This window comes from Zootoca vivipara, chromosome 5, assembly GCF_965207765.1.
Source record: "Zootoca vivipara chromosome 5, rZooViv2.hap1.1, whole genome shotgun sequence".
Classification (NCBI taxonomy): domain Eukaryota; kingdom Metazoa; phylum Chordata; class Lepidosauria; order Squamata; family Lacertidae; genus Zootoca; species Zootoca vivipara.
The window spans coordinates 89,937,478-89,965,117 of NC_142588.1; the positions used below are offsets into that span (position 1 = coordinate 89,937,478).

Below are 27,640 nucleotides of genomic sequence, written 5' to 3' on the forward strand. Positions count from 1 at the left end.
GAGTAACTGGCACTGATTGTGGCCCACTGGCTCATTCCTGGTGGACCTGCCAGTTACCAAGATTCCCTTCCTGCAAAGGGTGTTAGATAAAGTTTGGCACTCCCCAACCTGACGCCTTCCAGAATTCTTGGAAGAGACTTAACCAATTTGTCTTTGAGGTGCCACAAGACTCTTTTATTGCTTTTGCTGCAAAAATAAAAATAAAAAATATCAACGCAGCTAATCTTCTGGCAATAGATAAAGGTCTGGGTCCCATTTCATCCTTGTCCATGCTATCAAAGAGGGGAATTGCTAGGGAAAGAAGCCAAGAAGAAGGTGACATTGAGACAATTCTAGCCAGGAGGAGAGACCTTGCAGGGCAGGAAGTGATCTTTACTGAAGGATGGAAAAATGGGAGGTGTTTGAGCAAGATTAAGGGCCTCTTCTTCTGCTCTTGTGGTGGTTTCCAGAATTGTAGCAGGGGTCTCCCGGTCCCACAGCAGGGCTCCAGAGTCCTAGTTTGCATCTAGTGCCAAGGAAGGAAGGGCCATAGCTCAGGGGTAGAGCATCTGCCTCGAGTGCAGAAGTTCGCAGGTTCAATTCCTGGTATCTCCAGGTAGGGCTGGGGAAAAAATTGTGCCTGAAATCCTGGACAGCTTCCGCCTGTCACTTGACAGTACTGTACTGAGATAGTCTGACTCAGTATAGACCAGGGGCCGGCAAAGTTTTTGTGGTTTGGGCCGGTTCATGGTCCTACAGACACTGCGGTGGGCCAGAGTGCGCACACATGCGCAAATGCTATTACCAGTGCTCCTTCCAGCGCAGAGTGGTGTGCGCAGCTTCCCATTGGCTGCAGGAGCTTCCAAGCCAGTCAGTGTCACAGAAGGCGGTTCCCACTCTGCTCTGCACCGGTTTAGCACGGCACATGGGAGCCGACCGAGCGGGCGGTGGTGGTACATGGGCCGGTTAAACGACCTCTATGGGCTGCTTGTGGCCCATGGGCCTTAGGTTGCCGACCCCTGGTATAGACACACTGTTTTGAGTCTACAGGTAGTTTTTATCCCTGCAGCAAAAGAGACGTGCATGGGGATGGTTCCCACCATGCATTGCAGGCAGAAGTTCCAAGGTTCTGTAGCAGCAGTGTATGATGGGACATCGGGCTATTCAGAGGTGCCAATCAAACAATTCAAGAAGAAGGCTACTGGACAAATCTACCCAAGGCAAAGTAGTTTTATGAAGGAGCTCTGCTTCCCAGGTTGTGACAAAATGCACTGTTAAAGCTTGACCTCCGTGCGGAAGACAGGAGGTGGCGCCAGGAGTTGCCGCCTGGCAGTGATGACCAACATGCCGGAATTGTTCAGGGAGCAACTGATGGACAGAGGATCCATGTCTTCTGGGAGCTGGCACTTGTGGGTGAAGGTGTTAGAGACAGTGCCGTCTTCAGCCACCTGTGGGGCAAGCAAAACACCCTGCCTTAGGCATTTGCCCAAAACCAGCTCTTGCATTTTACACATCTCATGTACCAAGCTTACACTGGCTAAAAGGTAAGTTCAGTTCTTCAAAGGAGCACCTACCATCATGCATCAAAGCAGGACAAAAAGTTCAAACGCTTTCTGAGGGTGAAGGTGTGCAAATTAGGGAAGACCTCAAGCATCCATCTCTAGCTGTTGGTTCTTTTGAAATGTAAGAAACTGCCTTATCCCAAACCAGGTCTTCCATGCATTCAATTCAGTAACAGAACTGTCTGCACCTGCCTTCCCCAATCTGGTTCCCCCACACCTATAATGTTGTACTTCAACTCTCATCAGCACCAGCACGGCCATGGAAGGGAGTTGTTGTTCAAACCAGTTTGGGGATGCCTTCTTGACACTGACTGACAGGCTCTCCAAGGATTTTCCTAGCTCTCTTGCATGCAAATCAGATGCCCCCCCCCCAGCTAAGGTCTTTCCATGCAAAGCTGTCCTCACCCCAGAGCTATAGCCAGGGCTAGAAAATTTGCAGCCAAAATCACAAATGCACGACTGCTACAGAGTCACAAACAGGAGACTATATGATGTCACATCCTCTAAACTTTTGTGGGACGAAAGGGAACAATAGAATACATAATCTTTTTCTTCCTATGGCTGCACTCTCTTCTTCTAACCTACAATGGGATGGGCCGTCTACGAGCTCTCCTCAAGAATGTGCATTCCATTTCAAATGGGACTATGGATTTTTGTAACTTTTTAGGACTATTGCCTGCTCGATTTTCTCCAGTGTATGTGTTGAATCCTGGCAAGACTTACAAGTGAGTAAACCTTATATTTTCTTCTTTGCCTAAAAGAGTCCTAGGGTGATTTTCTTTGTTAAGATGGAAATATATAAGAAGAGAGGTGATCTGAATCTGCCTAAGCATCCTTGCAGATAATAATTGCTCTTTCTAGAAGGTTACACAGCCTTGTCTCCCGAGCTTCCAAATATAAGCTGCACATGGATGGCGATTTTTAACTGTGCTGAAATAGGTGTTTGCACTCTTACACAAGTAAGAGGATAATGAATAAACAAAATATCCTCTCATGCTCATCAAAAATCCACCCAACAGCCCATAGTCAGGATTTTTGTTAGAGGGGGTGGGCAGTCCAAGTTGTTGAGCTGGGGTGTGTGAAGTGTGTGTGTGTTCTTTTCAATGCTTTTCAATATTTTTTGGTGGATCTGTCCCCCCCTTGGCTACGCCCATACAACAGCCTGCAACCAGGCCTCCTGCAGTTTTGATTCCAGCCCCCCAACCCCGCCACCATTGGCCATCTCACCTTCTCTGCCTGGATGACAATGCAATAGTTATAAGTGGTCACCACGATGTCGTGAGGCTCAAACTGGCTGACATCCGCCATGACCTGGTACTTGTCACCACTAGCGATCACGTTGCTGCTGCCCAGAGCAGAAGGGTGTGCTGATGGGGGTGAACCTGTGGGAGGGTGGAGGGAAGCAAAGGCAGAGGAGATGCAGAGGAGTGAGGGTGGCCCCTTGGAACACGTATCTGGCCATTGCAACAACGGGTGTGGGTGGGTGTGAAGAGGAGGCTGTCGGGAGAGAAAGAGGGCTGGAGAGGGGATGGGAAGGGGCAAAGCTGAAATGGATGGGGTGAAGGGATGTGGAGGGGGGAAAGCCCTTGGCAAACCATCACTTCAGAGCTCTGGCAGGAAGGAGGATCTGTTCCTGTAGCAGCAGGAGAAAGATGGAAGATGGAAGATGAAAGATGGAAAAAGAGAGGAGAGGGGAAAGAGAGAGGCAGAGACAGAGAGACAGAAGGGGATGGTAGAAGGAGAGAGGGAATGAGGGAGGGAGAAAAGGGGTGGCAGAGAGAGGGGGGGAGAAAGGGGGTGGTGAAAAAGGGTAGCAATGTGGCAAAGAGAGAAAGGGGTTGGCAGAGACAGAGAGGATAGAGAGAAAGAGATGGGAGGGAGGAAAAAAGAGAGAAAGGGGTTGACACACACACACACACACACAGAGAGAGAGAGAGAGAGAGAGAGAGAGAGAGAGAGAGAGAGAGAGAGAGAGAGAGAGAGAGAGAGAAGCCGTTGCCCACTTTGGCTGCAGTCCCATCAGCAGCCATAGATTAGGCTCCACAGAATGTGGCATTTGAACAAAGATACCCAGCCACTGACCTAAGGTCAGGCAGGCAAAAAGATGCAGAAAGTCCATTTGCTTGGCACTGCAGCCAGCACCCTTGGGCCAACCCTGACTCTCGCCTCCTGTTGCTCAAGCTCAGAGCCTGTGGGGTCAGTGCCCCTGGCTGCCCCAGATGGGCTCACTCACCCGAGTACCCGTAGGACTCTCGAGCTCTCCCGGTCCCGAAGATCCCATGGGGAGGGTCCAGCAGAGGTTCGAAGCAAGGCTTCCCAGGACTGTAGGTGCTGATGTGCTCTGAGCGGAAGGTGGAAGAGGACGAGGATGAGCTCACTGAAGACATTACCTGGGCGATGGTGGCAACAGCTCTCTCCTGGGTGCAGTGTGGGACTACGGGGTCTGAAGTGCCTACATGGACGGGGGAGGGAAGGGCTTTGTCCTGGTCCAGCAGAGCCAAGATGTCCATAATTGGCCTAGTCGCTGTGCCCTTGTGCTGGAATGCGAGATAAGGAAGCTGCATTCTCAGCGGCAGGGAGTGAGAGGTGATGAGAACAATGGGGCAGGGTGAAGCCCACCCCTACCCCCTCCGAGCCTCGGTTTTTCTGCTCAGCTACCCGGGAGACTAGAGGATCGCGGGGGGTGCTGTGGGTTAAACCACTGAGTCTAGGGCTTGGCGATCAGAAGGTCGGTGGTTTGAATCCCTGTGATGGAGTGAGCTCCCGTTGCTCGGTCCCAGCTCCTGCCAACCTAGCAGTTCGAAAGCATGAAGTGCAAGTAGATAAATAGGTACCGCTCTGGTGGGAAGGTAAACGGCGTTTCCGTGCGCTGCTCTGGTTCGCCAGAAGCGGCTTAGTCATGCTGGCCACATGACCTGGAAGCTGTACGCTGGCTCCCCTGGCCAGTAAAGCGAGATGAGCGCTGCAGCCCCAGAGTCATCTGCGACTGGACCTGTCAGGGGTCCCTTTACCTGGGAGACTATATATATATATATATGCCACATCAGACAATGGTTGGAATGGGAGCAGTGTCCAGCAGAGGACCTATTTTATGGGAAAGGGCCATAGCTCAGTATAACAACAACAACAACAACAACAACAACAACAACAACAACAACAACAACAACAACAATTTTATTCATATGCCTGCCATCTGACTGGATTGCTCCAGCCACTCTGGGCAGCTTCCAACAAATTTAAAACATGGAGCACAGTAAAACATCAAACATTAAAAGCTTCCCTATACAGGGCTGCCTGTATCAGTGGTTTGTTTCCTTGACATCTGGTGGGAGGGCGTTCCACAGGCAGGTGCCACTACTGAGAAGGCCTTCTGCCTAGTTCCCCACTTCTCGCAATTTGGGAACCGCTAGAAGGCCCTCAGAGCTGGATCTCAGGGTCCAGGCTGCATGATAGGGGTGGAGACACTCCTTCAGGTATGCAGGGCCAAAGTCCCAGGTACAAACCCCAGCATTCCTTGGCAGGGCTAAGAGAGAGCCCTAAAGGGAGCTGCTGCCAACCAGGGTAGACAATACTAGGATAGATGGACCAGTGGCCTTGCTCAGCAGGATGCTGATGCCCCTATTTAGCATTGGGGCTCAAAGTGCTTTATGCACGACCTCAGACAACGGCCCTACAAGGTAGGCTAGTGGTTTATTATTCCTGTACTGTATTGCAGATTTGGAGAGAAGGAGAGGCTGACGGATGGTGGCCAGGCAATTGCCATCTCTTGATGTTGTGGTTGTTTCACACCACCTCATATGATGCCTGGTGAGCAACAGCTCTTCTTGGGCCAGCCTCCAACTCCCAGCCTAACCTACCTGACAGGGTTGTTGTAAGAATCCAAAGCGCAGGAGGAGACCCAGGTAAACCGTCTAGAGATCCTCGGATAAGAATGGGAGCAAGTCAAAGATGGAAGGCAGTGCTACCCCAGTCATTGTGACCACAGTCTCTGGATGACTGCACGTGGGTCCCTGTGCCCACTCCTGGTCATCTCATCTCAAAAAGGATTTTGCAAAGCTGCAGAAAAGGGCAACAGAAATTTTCAGCAGCGAGAACGCCCCTAGGAGAAAAATCTAACCTACAGAAGTCTAACCTCTGGGTTGAGATCTCCATTTCTTGAACTAAGTGAAGATTGTGGCGATTACAAAAGAAGAGACTGAGTTTATATGTAAGATCTCACGGGAATATAGCCAGTGGTTCAGATTGATCAGTTCCCTGGGGATGAGATCTGCTGATCTTGCAGAAGAGATGGTGTGGAAAGCTGGTAAAGATTAGACTGCGGTAGTCTGCGGTGGTGGAATTGCAACAAAACCTTGCAGTGTGTTCAGGAGTCCAGCCATGCCATTCTGTTCTCTAACACACGCACACACACACACACACACACACACACACATATATATTTTGGTCCTTATTTGGAAGCTTCTGGTGTTCTTTCCCCTCTTATGGCTTTTTTATACTTCTGAAAAGCTTGAGATTCCCCCAGCCCTATCAACGCTTACCTCTTGGGAGTGGGTGATTACCTTGTGGCTGCACAGGAGAGGCAGTGTGGCGTAGTGGTTAGAGTTTCAGGCTAGGACCTTAGAGAGTAGAGTCGAAATCCTCACTCAGCCATGAAGCTCACTCGGTGACCTTGGGCCAGTCTCCATCTCTCAGCCTAACCTACCTTACAGGGTTGTTGTGGGGGTAAAATGGAGAGCAGGGGAAACCATGCCTGCCACTGTGAGCTCCTTAGAGGAAAGGTAGGGTGGAAATGCAATAAATCAAACAAAGATGAAATAATCAACACAGTGGTGTTGCCTCGGGTGGCCCTGGGCGCAAAATTGTTAGGGGTGCAAAATTTCAACACTTGGTGCTGCCTCTATGCATCTGCACACTTCCATTGCAAACTGCTTCTCCATGCAAACCAGGAAGTGACCTCTCCAGACTCTTCTGATCTCTGTGGCTGCAGTCTCCTGGGTGGCACAGATACCATTGAATATGCATGCATACTCTGTCCGTTTCCCTCCCTCCCTTCTGTGCAGCCCCGGGCAATGGCAACCCACCCTATGCCACTGAATCAGCAGCACTCAAACCTTGAACCTTGAACGTAGCTGGAATGATTCCTTCTGGATGACCTTGTGACTTCTTGAAAACTCATCAGGGATCCCTCAGTGAGAAGCTCACTGGTGGCAGATAGGCTCCCCTGAATGATAGCTTGCCCTGTGTTTTTCTAGGTTATGCTCTCAGTCTGGGGCCTTCTGCATGTCCATCCAAGAACCCTCTGGGAAAAGGACTCCGGAGGCGGAACGTTTGCAAACCACCCTCCCAATCCTACTTGTGAGAGGATGCAGTGAGTGAAATTAGTAGGGCTAGTCCACAGAGACAGAGAGAGACAGAGAGACACACGCATGGAGAGACACAGTCAGGTAGAACCAGCCTTTTAATGAATTACAGATACAAACAGAACAAAAACAGACACTCGTACCAGCCAGGGGCATACATCGGGGGAGCAGGGCAGGGCAGAAACGGGGACACATAGAAACAATATTGTTCATTTGGTGGCAGGGGGGCTAGTGCAAGGGCTGGAGAGGATGGGGGCAAAGTGGGGGAGGGGTGCATAGGCTTTGGGGCACAGCTCTGCAGGTGCATCAAGGGAGGTGGCAGGAAGGGGAGGGCTGCCCAGAGGCTAGTTGTGGGGCAGGGTGATCCACCGACTTTGGACTGGGTTTGCACAAAGTTGTGGCGAGGGGAGGAAGCCATGGTAACTTATCAAGCATCCTTGACTGGAAGGGATCTCCTTGAACTGAACCTGGTTTTATTCCTCCCTCTCTCCTCCGCTCCACATCACCTGAACAGTCCTTCAGCCCTTTGTCCCTCATCTTTCACTGTCATCTTGTATGCTGTGCCAGAGCTGCCTCAAAATAGCTACAAGGGACCATTGCGGTACCTGACCGCCATCGCACCTTCAGCAAACCTGTCCTCTCCAGTCAGGATGGCATACAGCTGGTGAGAGATGCCCTGGTCTCTGTTCATCCCTTGGTCCATCCCTTACCACAGAGCAGCTCCCTTAAATTCTTAGGAATGAGCTACTTTTTCCAAAGGCCTTGCCTCTCCTAAAAGATGGGCAGATGTCTGTGAAATTGCACTTTCCATAGAAGGTGACAGCAAACACAGAGAAGCCTGGGGCAGAACAGAGACCAGGGCCTGCGTGGGACCCTGCTGGGACACACCCTATACACATTTCTGCATTTAGCAGTAACCACTCATCTCCAGACTTTGGAGCCCACCCACCTTGTGTCCTGTTCCTGCTGCCTATCGTTTTGCCATCTCCCTCTGAGCCCGAACTAGTGCAACCACCCAGAGTGGAGAGCACAAGGCAAGCAAAAGATGTTGCTCTTTCCTCGCTCTAAGTAGGCGAATAGATGGTGAAAGCAAGGAGGAGCAGCTCGGTCAGGAGGCTGCAGGGGTTGGCAAGGCAAGGAGATGCCCAACGAAGCCCACTCCTGGTCCAGTGGCCCTGCAAACCATTTCCCCCTACCCTCACCCCCAAATCATGAGAGATATTAGGAACGTGGTTCTTTCCCTGCTCCCCGTTCCACACACCAAACAGAAGCATCTCTCAGAAGTCCCACTTCAGTGGCCCCCAACCTGCTCTCTGTGGATTATCTGGTTAAAAACAAAAATGGGAGAAGCAGCCAAACCAGGAGGGATGGACCTGATTGTCTCGATAGGGGAGTTGAGGGTCTGTATTCATGCATCTGTTTGTGTGCGTGTGCAAGTGCTTTGGGGCACGTGTTTGCATTTACTGCACTTCTCTCCTGATGTGCATTTTTCAGGGATATATATTTCTCAATGGTCATGCTGAACACAGGGTGACCAAGTGCAATAGATGGCAGGGCTCCTGCGCCTTGAAGAGTTGTGCCAAAGAATGAATTCTGCAGAGTCACCGGGGGGGGGGGGGCTTGCGTGAATGCTGCATCAGATGAGCCCAAGATGAGCCCTGTGGATTAGACCAGAGGTATACTGCCTCTGAACATGGGGGTTCTGCTCCCTCTAGAGGAAATGAGGGGGAGTCCTCACATCTATTAGAGTTAATCATCTGCACTGAGGAAACAAGTAGAAAGCTGGGATTTAAAAAGGGGGAAAGAGCCAAATGCAAAATGGTTTAAAACTAGTCCTAAAAGAGTGTATGGAAGCATAGCTACTGGGGTTGCTGAAACATCTTTGTTAAAGCGAACCAGCCACCTATCAGAATTAGGGTTACCAACTTTAATTACTGATTCTGGGGCCTTTACCCGTTGACATTTATCAAGTGATAAGCAATTTAGCATAGAGAAACAGTGGCGGACAATGAAGCTTCACCTGCATCATTTCTGTACGTCAGGCTGATATCACAGACCTAGGAGAAGGAGCAGTATTAAACATTGGCAACCCTAAGAATTACAATTCCCAGAATTACTAGTGGATGGGAAAGGGGTTATGCTTTTTAACTGCTTTGAAAGGTGTGTGTGTCTCTACTGCATGTGCATGTGGGGGGGGAGCAGACTTGTGCTACAGTACACCTGTGTGCATGCAGGTGACAGAATTTATGAAGTGATGCATGCCAAGGGGATACGCAGGCTTGCATCTGTGTGTCCCCTTTTTTCTGGGCATATACAGGTGAAACTCAGAAAATTAGAATATCGTCAAAAAGTGCATTTAAATAAAGTGCATTTATTTATAGATGCATGACATGCAAAGCAAGATATGTCAAGCCTTTATTTGTCGTAATTGTAATTATTTGTTGTTAGGCGGGTCAATTATAAATGGAATGTAATTAATGAAATGTAATAGTGATGTTTATTTTTGTTTATTTTTGTATTATTGTAACTATTTGTTTTATTACTGTGGAATTTCCAAAAGAAAGCATTTGTAATAATAATAATAATAATAATAATAATAATAATAATAATAATAAGTTGCTTTACTGAAATAAATGCACTTTTCGACGATATTCTAATTTTCCGAGTTTCACCTGTAGGTATGCGCTACAGACTTAACACTGCTTTTTCGTAGCTCTCCTCCCCAGGGAACTTTGCTACAATAGTTGTGTGAGGAGGTGCTAAGGATCTTTAACAGAACCATCAGTGCCCTGACCAAACCACAGTCCCTGGGGATCCTTCTGAAGCAGCCATAACAATTGAGCTGGCATAAAACTGATAGAAGTTTGGAGACTAGATAAACCTGGCCTGTATGCCTAGTTAACCCACCATACAGATTTAGGCCTGTCCATATCCTGGTGGTTGTTGAATCCCTTGTGCCTCCTTTAACTTCCTCTTGTCCATGTGGCGTTCTCCGCACAACTACTGCCCCACACTTCTCACCCCTAATTCTATGGCCGGTGCAGAAATCAGCAGCCAGGTTGCTCAGCTGGGGGGGAGGGGGCTCACAGTTCAAGCATATTACACCTATTCTGGCCCAAACTGTGCTTGCTGGCCCGATTCAAAGTGCTGGTCTTGACCTCTAAAGCCTTAAACAGCTCACATGAACTGATCCAGACCCTGAGACCACCATCCGAGGCCCTTCTTTATGTGCCTCCTCCACAAGAGGTCCAGAGGGTGGCAACACAAGAACAGGGCCTTTTCTGCAGTGGCTTCCCATTTGTGGAATGCTCTCCCCAGGGAGGCTTGACCGGCGCCTTCATTACATGCCTTTAAGAACCAGGCCTTCGGCTAATTAAACAACCTATTGCCTTTTAAATGTGTCTGCGGAGGGGTGGGTGTTATTTATTATTTTATTTTAGTTATGTGTTTTGTGTCCTTATAGTGTATCTTTGGGTGAAGAGGTTAAGGGGTGATATGATAGCCATGTTCAAATATATAAAAGGATGTCATATAGAGGAGGGAGAAAGGTTGTTTTCTGCTGCTCCAGAAAAGCGGACACGGAGCAATGGATTCAAACTACAAGAAAGAAGATTCCACCTAAACATTAGGAAGAACTTCCTGACAGTAAGAGCTGTTCGGCAGTGGAATTTGCTACCAAGGAGTGTAGTGGAGTCTCCTTCTTTGGAGGTCTTTAAGCAGAGGCTTGACAGGCATATGTCAAGAATGCTTTGATGGTGTTTCCTGCTTGGCAGGGGGATGGACTGGATGGCCCTTGTGGTCTCTTCCAACTCTATGATTCTATGAGTGGTATATAAATTTAATAAATGGGAATAAATAATCAAATAAATCTGGAGAGCCCTTGTGCAACTGATGTAGCCGTCCTGTTTAGATTTTCAAAGCGCAAGGAAACTTTGCTTAGGAGTGAGAAAGGGTGGAACAGCAGTAGTCAGCAGCATGGACAATGGGGAATTCAAGGGAGCATGAAAGGTTCCCAAATCCACCGTTCACCAAGGCATGAATGGACCTGAAGTCATTCTAACCCCCTGGCACCACCTCAGAGCCCTGCTGGAGGGTAAGGGTCCTCCTCACATTTGGAGCTGCTTAGAGCTGGGGGCTGGGGGAGGCGGATCCCTTCCTCACAGGGTCTGTGCAGTGGGGCCAACTGCTAAGGGGCAGAGGAAAGGTGGGATGATGAGGATCACAGTATTTTCCCACCCCGGACTGTCCAGGATGGAAGCGCGGAGGGAGCGACAGACCCCCTTAGAAAACCCGTCCACAGGAGGAAGAGCAAGGCCCGCAAGGATGACAGCAACACAGACACACACGCACACACACATACAAAAATATAGAAAAGATCTGGGGTGGGAGGACTAGCTGCTCCCACCGACGCCATGCCATGCTCCCTGCTTCTTCCCAAGGAAGGGAATAGGGGGGGGGAGAGCACATAGCAAGCCCCCCCCCTCGGTAACACCCTGCTCCCTCCTTAACCCTTCTTTCCCCCAGCGGGTCCATAGTATAAAATTCAAGACAGTAAAAGCCAAGAAGTGTCCATTTGGGCCAGTGTGGATTTTTATCTCTTTTTTTTCTTTTTCTTTATATAAAAAAGGCATAACAAATCAAGCATCCATTGCATTCCACATTCTGTTTCAGCCCTTCAACCTCGAGCCAGAGAAGTTAGAAGGGGAAGGGGGTCAGGCGCGGAGATATACATATATATTTATAGATATATATATTAGTTAAATCGTCTTAAGGGTCGTCGTCATCACAGTTGAGCCATGCCACTTGGACAGCATGAGACGCGCCTCTTCTCCTCTCCCCCCCCCCCCGGGTGGGGGCACTGAGATCAGGGAGAGCACAGCATGCTCCCAACAGGCCCTGGATTTTTTTTGGGGGGGTGGGGTTGTCCAGCTGTCGTTGCCCCGTTGTTGCTTTTGTTCTGTTACTTTGCTTGATTCTTCCCCCCACCCCCACCCTCAAGACATTCTCATGCAAAGAAAACGAAACAGATCACGAGAGAGAAAGAGAGAGAAAATGCAGCAGGCAAAATCCACGGAGCCACACGTGGGAGAGTCCCCCCCCTCAGGCTTCAATGGTTGGATCAGATGGCACAGTGGAGGTGAAGGCAGGAGGGCAGGGCAGGGCAGGGCAGGGGGGCACTGGTCGGCTTACCACCCTGCCTCCCCCTGCCCTGCAGACAGCTAGGCCGCCACCCGGTGAGGGAAGGGGGAACCCCCGCTCCAGGACGACTGGCAGGCCACGGAGCATGGTCGAGGGTGGATACCACGGAGCAGGACAGAAAAATGGCAGGTGAAGCATGCCACGGCAACAGTGGGTCTCACTGCTCGCCGGTGTCTTCCTCTTGCTCTTCTTCCTCCTCTTCATTGTCATCGAGGGAGACCACGCCCGAAGAGGCCACATCGGACACTTTCCTCCGGACCTGGCAGCTGTCCTCGTGACCCTTGTAGTCCTTGCAGGGGATGCCCTCGTCTTCGGTGGGCGAGAGGCAGGACTCGGTGAAGGACATGGAGTACATTGAGTCCAGGCACTCGAGCTGCGCCAGGCTCCGGAAGGCACATTCCCCGGCTGTCTGTGGGGGCAACTTGGAGAGGAGGAGCTCCTCCTCACCCGACATGGAGCCCAGCAGCTTGGCGGCCAGTTCTGAGGGCGAGCCCAGCTCCTTGAGGAGGAGGCTGTCCTCCAGGCTGCAGAGGCTGGAGCACAAGGTCTCCGGAGAGATGGTGGTCTGGGAGGAGTCACTCTCTGGGTCGCAGGAGCCTTGGCGGGCATTCAGCTGGCACAAGCGGCTGTGCAGGAGACTCTGCAGCAGGGCGCTGGGGGGAAGCTGGCTCACGGCATCTGCAACACAGCAATGGGAGGGCGTGAGCAGCGCGGCATTCAAGGGACACAGGGGACGGCCCTGAGGTCCAAAGCAATGTTCGAAATTAGCCAGGCGCATTTTGCACCTGGTTATCGGCCATTGGGGCCAAATGAAGATGCCTGGCCTTTCCTGTAAAATTGCTAGAGAGAACTTGGTGAGAACACTTCCCTTTGTGCCCTGGCAGGAAGAAGGCGTAGCTATACATGCTTCTCCCTGCCTGAACACATTGTCTTCCCACTCAACTCCAACATGCCTACAATGTGAGAACATCTGCAAGTCTGAGCTCCAGCTCAGACTCCATTTTTAAGCTAGTAACTCAATCACTATTTTCACCCTACCTGAACAAAACTGCTGTGTCTGTTACTCTTTAAAATGTATTGCGGGTGAGTGAATGTCATTGTTACCTTTTTCAAGGCTGTTTGTGCGTGATGATAGTTTTAAGGGGGAGGAAAGGAGGAAATACCAGGAAAATCCAGTCTTTTCCAGAAAATGCAGATTTTCCAGGATAAAGGATGAAACCAGCATCCTGGATTATTAAAACTAAAAGGCTAAAACTAGCCTATCTAAGCTTCCCTTTTAAGATGCAAAGGGGTGGCACTCTGCTGAACTCACAAACACGAGGAAGGAAGGATAATATCTAACAAATATATCATCTCCAAGCATCTAATCATATCCCAACACAAATGGTTCAGCTAACCCTGAAAACTCTTTGAGCCCATTCAGTTTCCCAAAATTTGCAGCTAGCTAGCTAGCTAACATTAAAAACACACACATACACTTTAGTGGGGCTTACAGTAGCCCTCCCCAATGTGGGAAAGCAGGTGGCTCTCTGCCTTGGCTACCCTTGTGACGTTCGTTCCTGCAACCGGAGAGAGGTAACTTTCCCATCTATGCCTCCTCCTCCTCCCCATTGCCCACTCATTCTAATTATACAGAGGAGTAATTAGAACTTTCCTTAGATGCTGCACCACAGATTACTGCTGACTTTCTTTGATATGCAAATAGCGCCCGATTCATCGGCAGTTAATTGTAGGAAAAAGGGAGCTTTTGTCTGCGCAAGAAGGACGCAGATTACACACTCTGCCAATACACGGGTGCCAGCTGGCGGGCTCTCCGTGGGCGCAGAAGGCCCTGCAACCTACGGCACCATGCCAAGGGGGCAAGCAGGAAACAGCAGGTGAGGAAGGCCAGTAGTAGCCCAACAGACAATATATGGGGACAGAGAGCGATGCTCATATACCCCCTTTCTGCAAAGGCAATTTTGTCTTTCAGTCTTAGCCAGTGTTCAAATGGAAACACGGTGGCTGAGGCTGGCACAACCCAGAGTACGCCAACTGGGACGTTCATATATCTGAGCAATTTAGTGGCTGCTGCTTCATTTTTATTACATTTTACGTTTACTGTATATCTTGTCTTTCTTCCCAAAGAAGCCCAGGGCGACAAACAGACACACAACTTAAGCAAAATGAATTCTATAGCAACATTCTACAAACAAACATGTCAGTTAAAAACACCCGAAAGTCATAACTTTTGAAAACATTCTCCAGCTGTACCTTAAACACAAGCATCATCTAGTAATCCTGCTACGTTTGTGGACCCCTCTATGTTGGGGCTGCCATTTTTGCAAGAAGGTAGCTGTTACCGGCTGCCGTTTCTATCTGCTACAGCTAATATGAGCCTCACTCACTTGGAGACAGAAGACGCCCACTTTGGTTCACCCACTTGCAAGGCCAGACATGGAACATTTGGGGCAAGTTGATTTCCTGCTTAGGCTTCTGCATCATCAGGTTGAAGGCAGAAGAAAATGTTGCTAGAAGATGTAACAAAATGAAGCACCTCCCAGCACCATTTTTCAAGACCTTGAGTTTGGTCTTCTAGTGCCCCAATATTGGGACAATTTTGCAGGTGAGTTCAAGTGGCACCCAAGTCATCTTGCTAAACCCAAAGAACCCATTTCCTTACTATCGTAATAGCTCTAGAACTGATTGCAGAATCAGTTGGGCCACCTGAAAGTCATTCTTTAATGCAGTGGTTCCCAACTGGTGGGGACATCAGAGGGGTCCACTGCACCATTCACATAACAAAAACTACCATAGAGATATCAAAATGTTCAAAAGTAGGGGGTCCATGGCTTGGCTTTTGAAAAACCGGGTGTCTGCAGCATAGCTGCCAAGTTATCCCTTTTTTAAAGGGATTTTCCCTTATGCTGAATAGGCTTCCTCGCGAGAAAAGGGAAAACTTGGCAGCTATGGTCTGCAGTACTTAGCTAACTGGGAACCACAGCTTTGGATGACTAGGGAGTGGGTGTTCATGTCTCCCTTGGAAGAATGGAAGAGGCTGCCTGACCTCAGATTTGTAGAAGATCACAAGGAGTTTGGTTCTTTGAGACTGCTATTATGTTGAAGGTTTTCATCTCAGTTACATTACATTCAGGCTGTGTTTCTAAATACTAGTGTACTGTAAATGAAGGGAAAGAAAAGATTCCAGTTCTCCTGAGAGCATCTGATCACACTTGCCTTCCTTTGTTAGCCTTTTGAGGGTCCTTTCAATAGTGATTATATATATATATATATATATATATATATATATATATATATATATATATATATATACCAAATGTTGGATGGTGACTCCCAAACCACCCTCTTTCCTTCATCTTCTTTCTTCCCTCCCTTTATCCTGATGTTGAAGAAGTGCAGTAGACTTCTTTTCTTTAGCCCCATATTCCCATGTGGTTTCTCTAAGTCCTTAAACAGGGCTCCACGTTAATGGGGTCTCTCTTGTCCTTGGTGACTGCCTGTATCTTTTGATTAAATTTGCTCCTTAGCTGTGATGCACAATAAATTTTATCCTATTGTTCAACCCATCTTTTCTCACTTTTCAGTTTGCTAACTAATGGCCACAATCCCTCCACCTGCCCTGACACTGGAATGAGATTATTTTAAGAGTTAGGAGAGGTGCTGGATTGGGGCATGGGGCAAAGTGTAGCTTGCTCTGCAAATTCCAGGAGGTGGAATGTGCCCCCCCCCGGCAACACGCAAAATCACATCACATGCAATGCAATGCATGTAGATCCATGGAAGATAAGTTAGGAAGATCAATACAGAGTACAGAGTGCGTATGGGAAATCGTAACATAATAATAATAATAATAATAATAATAATAATAATAATAATAATAAATAATAATTGGGACCTGTTTCCTCAGAGTGCTGTTAAGTAGTGGGGAGGTTTTGCTTCGTTCCTGCAACTCCTGTCACTGAATGGAAAGCCTGCTCCCTAATTTTAAGTGCATTTGCTCTGTGACGAGAGGAAAGGTACTCCTTAAATGCTCAGTGGTACCCTCCTCCTGGATTAAATGAGAAGACACCATATCTGTTTGATCCAAGGAGGGATTTAACCAAAGTGGAAGGTGATGCTGCTAAAGGGGGTGAGGCTGGAGGAAGAGGGTTGCAGCTCCAAGACAACAGGAGAGGCTTTTCCGTGGGGATCAGACACAACTGCTGGCAACGGGGCTTGTATGCTCAGTAACACACCTGATTTCCTAGTGCCAGAGCTGAGAGACAAGTCGTGGCTGACACTACCTTGCTTGTGCCATTTGGGACTCTCCTAGGGGATCTGACTCAGCGTTCAAGGTGTGCCTTCTCCTCGGGGGGTGGGGGGGGGGCACCACATGTCAACATGCACACCAGGCGGCGGTTGGTTCATTAGGGCAAATGGGACACTGTCCTAGTAATCTCAGTCTGCCCTCAGCTGTCCCCCATCTTCCTGCCTTCTTTCTTAGAGCTAGTCCAGAGGGTGTGTCGGGCTGCCTTGCCCCTGCTCCTCAGTCTCAGGGATGCCCTTGTACAACTCAGCAGGGAGGAGGAAAATGAAGAAATGGTTGGCTCCACCATCATTGGTTTGGGCTCTGCCGACGGTTGGGCTCCCTGCCTTCTGCCCTACCAGCTCCCATGCGCAACAACCACCCCCGGTGCCAGGGATTGGGATCCAGAAGTTGTTGGACTCCAACTCCCATCAGCCACAGCCAGCATGACCAGCAGTCAGGAATGATGGGAACTGAAGTCCTGCGGCACCTGGAGGCCCATAGATTTCATGCTGCACGTCCCTGATGTCATACCCTCTGACATGTTGTGGCAAAAAAACGGGATGCTATCTTCTGAGACAAGTCGTGTGACCAACATGAGATAGTGGCCCCGAAAGAGGTGTTTTTTTCTGGGGCCACTGCTCAAAAATGAACGTTTTGGGGCTCTGAAAAAAGCATGGGTTTTTTTTTTTTGGTGCAAAGCCATATGAGATCGCAGTGCCCAAAATGGCTGCCATGCTCTCACACGAAGAAACATAACGTCTCGGTTTTATCAGGACAGTTGAGGGGGATGTGATGTACGCTTCTCGCTCCCCACCTTGAAATATGAGGCGGGTTTTTTTGGAGTGTCCGTAAGGGACTCTGCTGTGTGGACTCCACACCCTGAGGGGTGCAACTGGCTATGACACCCCCCCCCACACACACACACTCACCAGCTGGTTGTGTTGAGTCGGTGGAAGTGGCAAAATCTTCATCGTAGGACTCGTCGTTGGAATCATCGCCATCCACCGAAGACCAGGCCCTCAGCTTGGCTTCGGCGATGGCAAATTGTTCGGCCACACCTAGGAAGGAGAGCGAGATGTCAGTCAGGGGAAGAGAGACAGAGCCTGAGGGCAACAGCGTATCCCACAAAACATTCTGAACAAGAAGTTGGCAAGAGGGACTGCTGTGCATGACGGGCAGAAATTTGAGGTTCTCTCAGTCATAGGGATACAATGGTGGGTGGGATAAGATGCCCCTTGTTGAATTAGCTGTGAGTTATTCTATGATTCAATGAATCTTAGGCCACCTAACAGCTGTCAAAACGCTCAGTGACATGAGGAATATGTTCCACAACCAAACCCACTACGTTCCAGGCGCTGGTGCCAACTTCTTTCTGGAGGGAGGCGCCCTTAAACATTGCAGCGTTCTAATCTCACGGAACTGCAAATATAGAGCAAGCACCTGTTGGTTCATTCCCTTTTGTGCAGGTCTTAAAGGCATGGGAGCCTTTGGCAAAAAAGGAAGATTTGGCAGCTGCATGGCAGAGTGAGGATTTGAACTCTGGTCTCCTGGGCACTAGCCAGACACTCAGACCACTGTACCACACTGACTCTCTTAATTCCTGGTTTACTGGGCACCAGGGCAGTCTCGAGCAGGTCCCCCGCCCTCGCAGCACGCAGCACGGCTTCCGCACGGCTTTGCCGTGCAGCGCCCCACCTGCCAGCCCGGCGCCTGGCGCCACCGGGACTATACCTAGAGCCAGCCCTGCTGGGCACCTCTGGAAAACCTACTAAACTGAGAAATCAGGCCTTAAGTTTTCCACCTGGAATTTATCCAGAATAATTGCTCCAGCTTAATTTTATTTTATTTTAAACTTCTGGGTATGTGAGGAAGAGGCATGATTACGGGGTCTTTTAGGGCAGTTTATTCTCAGATTCACACCTCTTATTATCTATCACACCTTTCCGGACCCTGAGAGCCAGGAAAGGCATTGTTTGTAGCCTTTGGGTGGCCTTCGAGTAATTCCCCCCCCCCCTTAGAGCAGATCTTGTGAAATGAACGGACTGTACTTAGTTATGTTAATTAATTTCAGTGGGTCTACTTTGAATAAAATTTAGTGGAATGCCACTTAATTTTTAGGTACCGCTTGAGCATAAAAAGCGATTCTTTTCACCTTAGCAATGAGGAAACTTTCGGATCCCCAAGAAGCCACATTCCTCTGCACAAGAATTCTTCTATGGACTCCCCCCCCCCTCACACACACTTTTCTCACGGCTCATCCACACTTTTGCTTGACCCAAAATTTGATCATACAGTGTACCAATTAATTCCCTGGGTCCAAAAGTTTTTGTCATTGTTCCATGTCTGTGCCTTGAGAAAATCCAATCTGAGGTACTGAATCAGACCTTATCAGATGTGTAGAAAATTGGAGCAGAGATTTTTGCTTAAGTTTAGCAGTTTATCAGGTAAGGTCAGAATAAAAATTATATATTAAAAAAAATAGTATATGTCAAGCGAAAGTGTGGATGAGCCCCAATTTTCCCTTAACTGTCACTTTCTGTTGTTGAAGAGCTGCCCTCCTCACCTCACTTTGCAAAAATAAGGACAGGCACTAACTCCCTCTCCCCCACCCTCTCTGGAAAGTCCATCAGCTGGTCAAACTCTCCCTCCCTCCCCTCTCTCCCCTTCTCCCATCTTCTGCTTTCAAGCCCAATCAGGCTCCTCTTTCTTGGGATGACCTTCTCTCTCTTCCCTTCCTGTGCTTTCCTCTTCTTTCTCAGCTGTTTCGTCTGAAAATCTCAGATTCCCCTTTCCTTGCTCCCAAGCCTATTCTCTTCCAATTGCTTTCTTTCTGATTCTTGCCTTAAAACGTTTGCCAGGGCCTCAGAAAACCGCCCATCAAACTTCCTTCCTCCTGTTTCTTTTTCTAAAGCAAGCAGCATTCATTTCCACCTTCACCCTTGAGCCAAATCTCATTCTTCTAGTTTCAATCCGCATCCTTCTTCCACCCCCCCTTACCTCTTTTCCCTGACCACTTTGACTGCATCCTATTTTTTCTCTGCTGTTTTCAGAGATGCTTTTAGAACTGACAGCTTGTACGATTAGCTGCAACTCGTTATCCTATTGTTAAGAGCGCTGTTTTAGGAAGGGCTTGTGTCAATTAACATCTGCTCTGTGTATTCCTTAATAAGTATGCTAATTCCCCTTTGATACAATAACATTTACTTTTGATTTATCTTTCTTTATTGTCCTTGTTAACCATTGGAGTGCCAAATTCTGGAGTGCATCCATGCCTCTGTGTGAAAAAGAAGGCCCTAAAAAGGGGAGATGGGATCATAGAATCACAGAACTGTAGAGTTGGAAGGGAACATGGTAAAAAAAGGTAAAGGAGACCTGGACTGTTAAGTCCAGTCAAAGGTGACTATGGGGTTGCGGCGCTCATCTCGCTTTCAGGCCAAGGGAGCCAGTGTTTGTCTACAGACAGCCTTCTGGGTCATGTGGCCAGCATGACTAAACCACTTCTGGCAGAAGAGAATGTGATGGAAACCAAAGCGCATCAAAACACCGTTTACCTTTCTCACCACAGTGGTACCTATTTATCTACTTGCACTGGCAGGAGCTGGGACACAACAACGGGAGCTCACCCCATCACAGGGATTCGAACTGCCGACCTTCTGATCGGCAAGCCCAAGAGGCTCAGTAGTTTAGACCACAGCGCTACTTGCATTGGAAGGGAACATGAGGGTCATCCAATCCAACCCCCTGCAATGCAGGAATCACAGCACATGGAAACTGCATATAAACTGCATACTTCCTAACATTTATGACAAGCTGACATCTCTCACATTCATTGTTCCCTGTTTGTAAAAGTGGGGAAGAATCACTACCTAAGGGCTGTCATGTGAAAGATGGAGCAAGCTTGTTTTCTGCTGCTCTGGAGGGTAGGACCCAATCCAAAGATTCAAATTACAAGAAAGGAGATTCCGATGAAACATTAGGAAGAACATTCTTACAGTAAGAGCGATTTGACAGTGAAACAGACTCCATCGGGAAGTGGTGGTCTCTTCCTTGGAGAGGCTGGATGACAATCTCATAATTTAGCTGTAATTCCTGCACTGCAGGGGGTTGGGCTAGATTGGCTTTAGGGTACCGCCCAACTCTGCAATTCTATCATCCTATGAACATGAATTCATTATGAATGCAAGATTCTGGAGCACATTTCTAATCAGCGGAAACCCAAAGGCTTACACCTCTTCCATCCACCCATTCGACTTGCCAGGTGGCGGGTGAATCACATGCAAATACCTTTACATTCTGTGCTGCAAAGAGGAAAGAAGGCAGCTTCATACACCTGTTCCCTCCTTCGGCCTCTCACCTGGCCTTCTTTGTCCATCTATGCTTTAATAAGCAAGACTCATGTGCTCCAGGCAGCTGGTGAAGGGAGAGAGGGCTGGAACAGGTCCAGGGAGGGAAGGGATGCAAGGAGCTGCTTTTGTATCCTCTTGCACATTTGAATATTTAAGGAAGTAGATGGGATCTCCAAGTCACCATCTGATAACCCTATTCCCAAGAAAATCCCCAGAAGGGAGATTATTATCCCAAGGTCAATTTAGACAAGTTGTCAACAGTCTCAGAGGAAACCCTCCCTGTTCACCTTGCCAAGTGATTTTCACATATTCATCGGCTTCAAATATGTTCACATTTTAGATTACACATGGCCCAAGGCGAAGCTGAAAAAAGCCCCAATCTCGGCTGGTAAATTGTGCAAATCAGGAAAGTTAGCATGGCACTACCTAATTTACATGTTTTATTGCAGGCAAAAGATTTGTTTATTTATTAGATTAGGGTATCACACGGTGGGGAGGAGAGGGGGCAGCAACTGATTTTCCTGAGTCTGATATTTCCTGCCAATAAATGGATTTTGAGGGGCAGAGACTGATGTGTCCAGAGGAGGCTCCGAGGCAGGGGGTGCAAGAGAGTTGCCTCTGATCCTGGAGTTAGTAAAGGCAACGGTAAAGGGACCCCTGACCATTAGGTCCAGTCGCAAGCATCGCATCCCACCTGGAGTTAATATGTAGCTATTAATACTAGCAACGCGGGTGGCACTGTGGGTTAAACCACAGAGCCTAGGGCTTGCCGATCAGAAGGTCGGCGGTTCGAATCCCCGTGACGGGGTGAACTCCCGTTGCTCGGTCCCTGCTTCTGCCAACCTAGCAGTTTGAAAGCAAGTAGATAAATAGGTACCGCTCCGGCGGGAAGGTAAACAGCGTTTCTGTGTGCTGCTCTGGTTCGCCACATTACCTGGCCACATTACCTGGAAGCTGTACACTGGCTCCCTCGGCCAATAAAGTGAGATGAGCACCGCAACCCCAGAGTCGTCCGCGACTGGACCTAATGGTCAGGAGTCCCTTTACCTTTACCTATAAATACTAGCAGCCATTGATCCATCAGCCAGGCCCCCCCGTTCCCCACCAGCTCGGAATATGTGCAGACTGGCCATTGGAGTCAGCTCACACAACCCAGGCACTTCTCTTTTTGCAAACATGAGTCATTTGCGGGACCCTCAAGAGTCTGGAGCACACAACTGGACTGAGCTGGATATCTGTTAATTTTACTTGTCAGAAAGCAGCCACGCTTGTTGTTAAATGGGGGCCTGGGGGTGGCTAATTTGGGGCTGCAGCTGCCTGTGTGCGTCACCTCCTGGGGGAGAAGGAGGAGGGGTGGGGATAGGCAGACACTCCCAGCTTCAGGCTCCAACCATTACATTTAGCCCTGTTGAATCAGAGCCCAAGATGTGGCTGAAAGACAAACAGCAATTCACCACTGACGGAGGCAGAAGTAGGTGACCAACAGATGCAGAGGAGAAGGTGCTCTGCATTTAATTCTTGCAGGATTCTCAGCAGGTGCAGCTTGTGGAAAAACTAAGGGAGAAGAACTTCTAACTATTATGAGTGAGAAAGGTAAAGGACCCTTGGATGGTTGAGTCCAGTCAAAGGTGTCTATGATGTGCGGCGCTCATCTCGCTGCAGGCCGATGGAGCCAGCTTTGGCCACAGACAGCTTTTCCGGGTCATGTGGCCGGCATGACTAAACTGCTTCTGGCGCAACGGAACACCGTGGTGGAAGCCAGAGTGCATGGAAACACTGTTTACCTTCCCGCCGCAGCAGTACCTATTTAATCTACTTGCACTTTGATGTGCTTTTGAACTGCTAGGTTGGCAGGAGCTGGGACAGAGCAACGGGAGCTCACCCCATCACACGGATTTGAACCGCCAACCTTCTGATCAGCAAGCCCAAGAGGCTCAGTGGTTTGGCCACAGCACCACTGGTGTCCCTCAGGAACAGGAACCCTGGCCACCTTGGCTCTCTGGTAGTATTAATTAGATCAGGGTTTCCAAAACACGGATCTCCAGCTGTTTTTGGACTACAGTTCCCATCATCTCCGACCACTGGTCCTGCTAGCTGGGGATGATGGGAGTTGTAGTCCAATAGCAGCTGGAGACCCAAGTTCGGGAATCCCTGAACTAGATGCACATGGTAGAATATGTCTATCAGTGGCCACTAGTCACAACACCACCAGGATTAGAGGCACATGACTCTGAACACCAGGGTGGTGGAGAGCGCTATTGTCTTCATCTCTTGCTTGTGGTCTTTCCAGGAGGCATTTGGATGGCCAAAGTGGGAAACTGAATATTGGACTAGATGAGCATTAGCGCTCTTCCTTCCACTATCAATGACAAAGGCACAGCACAAGACCAGACAGCATGAGTTCCAAGGAAGGCGAGGAGACAGAATAGCTATCTTCAAATATCTCAAGGGCTGTAGCATGGAAGATGGAGCAAGCTTGCGTTCTCCTGCTCTGGAGGGTAGGAGCAGAACCAATGGCTTCAAGTTACAAGAAAGGAGATTCTGACTAAACATCAGGAAAAACTTTCTGACAGTGAGAGCTCTTTGACAGTGGAACAGTCTCCCCCGGGAGGTGGTGGGCTCTCCTTCCTTGGAGATTTTAAAGCAGAGGTTGGATAGCCATCTGTTCTGGATGCTTTAGTAGAGATTCCTGCATTGCAGGGAGTTGGAGTACATGACCCTTGGGGTCCCTTCTGTGATTCTAATAATAAATCACAGCAAAGCTTAGGGTCTAACTAACTTTGAGCATCCCAGTTTGTTTCACCATGCCTCTCCGTAAGCTGGCCATCACTCCTCATATGCCCTTTGGAATACCAACATGGCCTAGGCCTGACATGAATGCCAATGGCTTGACACGACCCAGGAAAAGTGGTACGTTGGCAAAAATGTTCTCTGCAAGCTATTCCTGACCTATTGCTTTTTACTGGAAATTGCAAGGACCGTTTCACCTTAGAAGATGCTTCCTTGACTTGTCAGCAGCCCTTCTATAATTCCTCCTCCAGCACTATCCTGCAACCCCTCCTTGGTTTCAGGGTGCATTGGAGTTCACCGGATGACACCGAGGTTCGCAACATGGACGATTCTTTCATCTTCAGAGGGAGATATTGCCCTTATGGCAAAGGTGTAATTATGCCCATGCTGGCGGCCTCCCAAAAGGACGAGCAAATCCAGGGAGAAGAGCTTCCCCAGGGGTGGTTCTGTGGTCAACCCTCCTCTAGAAAACACGAGCTCTTTCAAAGGCAGGACACTGGAGCTGAGTTGCTCTGGCAGCAATCTTATCTGTCACTGTTTATCCTACCCCACGCCTGTCTCTCCCTGGCTGTCAGGAAGTGAACAGCTCAGCCCCGAAGGCAGGCCAGGCGCTTGGGTGACAGTCATGTCATGTGACAGTCCTTTTGTTCCCAAAGTTGGGACTTTGCGGTCAGGAAGACAACCGCTCTGTTGTTTGGGATGATTACTTTGCTTTGCCAGGCCCTCGAAGGGCACAGCTCTCAGGGTGAATGGAGAGGGGCAGCGGGTGAGAGGGAGCTAATTGTTCCCTCTCGCTGGCTCTTTCCCCCTGGTTCCTGGATCCTTTGGGTGACTCAGCTCCTGGCCTTGCATTTGGCCGAGCTCCTACAAGGACACAGCCGGCCTCCACTGCTGGCACAGGAGGTGGCACCAAGGGGGCAGCTAGGATGGCACAGCCGCTGTCGCACCTAGGGCCAGCACAGCTTGTCGAATGCCGGCCCTGAGGCACCCCTCCCTGTAGCGCCACCAACCCACTTTTAAAACCTTTGCTCCCTGAGAGAGGCTAGCAGAAATGTCCCTACGCATGCATTGAGAAATTGCTTTGTGTCAATCAAAATGATCTGGAAAACAGAGAACTGAATTGAGGGTTCTGAGCGGACGGAAGCAGAGTTTTGGTGCAGAGTCAGCAGCTTTGCCTGGTGCCAAAATGTGGCGTTATGTATTTCTCTCCAAAGCAAACAGACATTTTTATTGTGCCGTGCCCATGGCTTCTGAGGTTTGGCCGACAGAGAAGCAGGGAAATCGCCCGTCCGCAGTGTACAAATTGGCATTTAGGTCGGGCGGCGGCGGACTTGCAAGAGCACCTGCAGCAGGTAAGCAAGCTTACACTGGCCTTTCTCCACTCTCACCCCCTACCCCCTTGTGACTGCCTGATCATCACAATCCTATATACTGGGGGTGGGGACTGGGTCCAGCCAGTGGGCGAGATCCTGCCCTTCCCCCAGCAAGCCATTTTGACCTGAGGTCACTAGGGCATCAGGGGACCCATTTTTTCTTTGGTGAATGGCAAGCTGGGCCACAAGGAAGGAGCCAAATCCAGTCTAGCTGGGCTTGGAGTTAGTGCTGATCAGCTGACAGGTGCCAAGTTCAAGCTCTGCTTTCTGCTGGGATTGGCTGGCTATGGAGTACTGCAACTCAGCCCATCCCAGTGGGCATGAAGTGAGTGCCAATCAACTGACAGGAGTGCACTTTAAGGCTCCTGATTGGGCATTGGAAGTCATATCCCTGCCTGGCCTTCCCCTGATGTCACATGTAGTACCACAGAATTGTTTAATTGGAAGGGACCCTGAGGGTCATCTGGCCGAATCCACTGCAATGCAAGGATCACAGCTCTGACAGATCCATCCTCTGCTTAAAAAACAAAGGGCAGTCCACAACCTTCCCAGGGAGTCCATTCCACTGTTGAACAGCTCTTACTGTCAGAAAGTTCTTCCTGATGTTTAGTTGGAATCTCCTTTCTTGTAACTGGAAGCCTTGGTTCAGGTCCTACCTTCCGGAGCAGGAAAAAACAACCTTGCTCCACCCTCCATGCGAGAGCCCTTGAGATATTTGAAGGTGGCTATCCTGTCTCCTCTCACTCTTGTCTTTTCCAGGTGAAACATACCCAACTCCCTCAACCGTTCCTCATCAGGCTTGGTTTCCAGACCCTCCTCTGCACAGGACAGGATATGTTGCAATTCCCACTTGCAATTCCCTTGGGCAACTGGTTGACCACTGTGAGAACAAGATGCTGCATAAGATGGGCCATTGGCCTGACCCCAGCAGGCTCTCTTTATAAGTGTTCCCTGCCCTGCAGCCTCAGAGTAGAAAGGCACATCATTTCTGTGTCTGTACAGCAGATAAGCCCCCAACCTGACGCCACACCCCACGCTGCCTACTTTCCCCTCTCTCGCAGGCGGTTCCTACCTGCAGCGAACCTGGCCTCCTGCTCTCCTTCGCTGAGGTCCGAATAGGAGTTGAACGTGCTTTCCAGAGCCACCGGCGAGTCCATGGGCTTGCACCAGCCCTTCCACTCGATGAGGTGGGCCACCCTGCCTTGAGCCATGGCCGTGGGCTTGGTCACATGATCCTTCACCACCTGTGAAATACCTGCAATGGAGCAAGCAGGGTTAGAGGGGATGCCCCGGAGCTGCTGAGATGATCCGTGGTTCCACTTTGCGGTGAAACTCTCCATTCTGCAAATGGAGATGCTCCAGAGATGCTGGCACACACCGCGACACGGACTCCTTGGGTGGAAGCCAGACCCCGTGACTGAAGAGGCACCCTGATAAGGAACGGCTGAAAGGGCATCCTTATAAAAAGAGCCAACTAGATGTCATGCTCCGTCACATGTTAAATCACCCCGACTATCTCCTCCTGCCCAAAACATGCAGCGATGGCCTTCAGCAGGAAACCCACATGGGGGGGGGCTGGGTGTGAGAGAGAGAGACTTTCTGCTGTCCATCAGGCAATGGCTTTTTCCACTTGCCTTGCCTCACCTTCCAGCCCTAGAAGCCTTTCCCAAACCATGACTTTAGGAACAGCAGAAGCAGCTGGGAAGAGTTCAGCACTTGTTATTATTTTTAAATAATCTTATAAGTTGTGTGTCTTTGCTTTTTAATATACAGTAATGGAACTTTTTTTAAAAAAAATGCAACCATCCACATCAGCCTTCATCAGTCTGGTGCTCTGCAGGTGATAGAATCACAGATTGTAGAGTTGAAAGGGACCCCAAGGATCATCTGCTCTAACCCCCTGCATTGCAGGAATATGAAGCTGTCCCATACAAGGATCAAACCTGCAACCTTGGCGTTATCAACACCACACTCTAACCAGCTGAGCCATCCACTTGGATAAAATTAAGAAGGCACCAACTCCATGCTGGCTGGACTTAATGGGAGTTGTGCATAAGAACCAGGGGGCCATGTAGTTCAGCATCCTGTTCTAACAGTGGCCAAGCAGATCCCTGTGGGAATCCCTCATGAAGGGTCCTAGCACAAGAGCCGTTCTGCCTCCTGCAGTTTCTAGCTGCTGGTATTCAGAGGAATGCTGCCTCTGACTGTGGACTATTTTGTAGACCCAAACACCTGGAGGGCATAAGCTGGTCCAGGCCATGCAGTCTGAAGGGGAACAGCTCAGCTCAGCTCAGCCCCAGCCTCAGCCTCCCTCCCTGATCACATCATAGAATCATAGAATCATAGAGTTGGAAGAGACCACAAGGGCCATCCAGTCCAACCCCCTGCCAAGCAGGAAACACCATCAAAGCATTCCTGACAGATGGCTGTCAAGCCTCTGCTTAAAGACCTCCAAAGAAGGAGACTCCACCACACTCCTTGGCAGCAAATTCCACTGCCGAACAGCTCTTACTGTCAGGAAGTTCTTCCTAATGTTTAGGTGGAATTTTCTTTCTTGTAGTTTGAATCCGTTGCTCCGTGTCCGCTTCTCTGAAGCAGCAGAAAACAACCTTTCTCCCTCCTCTATATGACATCCTTTTATATATTTGAACATGGTTATCATATCACCCCTTAACCTTCTCTTCTCCAGGCTAAACATACCCAGCTCCCTAAGCTGTTCCTCATAAGGCATCGTTTCCAGGCC

General features: G+C 49.3%; 2 protein-coding genes across 2 annotated transcripts in view; both read right to left on the bottom strand.

The window, feature by feature from the left end:
- Positions 1 to 1,193: 1,193 nt before the first annotated feature.
- Positions 1,194 to 4,290, bottom strand: LOC118093417 (uncharacterized). Its single transcript, XM_035132471.3, has 3 exons — positions 3,775 to 4,290; positions 2,769 to 2,923; positions 1,194 to 1,427 (listed from the first exon to the last, which is right to left on the bottom strand). The coding sequence occupies exons 1-3, from the start codon at positions 4,103 to 4,105 to the stop codon at positions 1,254 to 1,256; spliced, it is 660 nt and encodes a 219-aa protein (XP_034988362.3). The 5' UTR covers positions 4,106 to 4,290; the 3' UTR covers positions 1,194 to 1,253.
- Positions 4,291 to 11,468: 7,178 nt separating this feature from the next.
- Positions 11,469 to 27,640, bottom strand: part of FAM131A (family with sequence similarity 131 member A) — a 58,186-nt gene continuing 42,014 nt past the window's right edge. The window contains exons 4-6 of the mRNA XM_035133878.3: positions 25,970 to 26,152; positions 17,318 to 17,446; positions 11,469 to 12,778 (exon numbers count right to left, since the gene is read on the bottom strand). Of these exons, the coding sequence (XP_034989769.2) occupies positions 12,258 to 12,778; positions 17,318 to 17,446; positions 25,970 to 26,152 (833 nt within the window). The 3' untranslated portion in view covers positions 11,469 to 12,257. The remainder of the gene's footprint in view (positions 12,779 to 17,317; positions 17,447 to 25,969; positions 26,153 to 27,640) is intronic.

Coding starts and splice junctions, on each gene's coding strand:
- LOC118093417 (XM_035132471.3), bottom strand. CDS start 4,105: ATGCAGCTTCCTTATCTCGCATTCCAGCACAAGGGCACAGCGACTAGG. Junction 2,924..3,774: donor AGAGTCCTACGGGTACTCGG/GTGAGTGAGCCC, acceptor ACCCTCCCACAG/GTTCACCCCCATCAGCACAC. Junction 1,428..2,768: donor TTGTCATCCAGGCAGAGAAG/GTGAGATGGCCA, acceptor CTTGCCCCACAG/GTGGCTGAAGACGGCACTGT.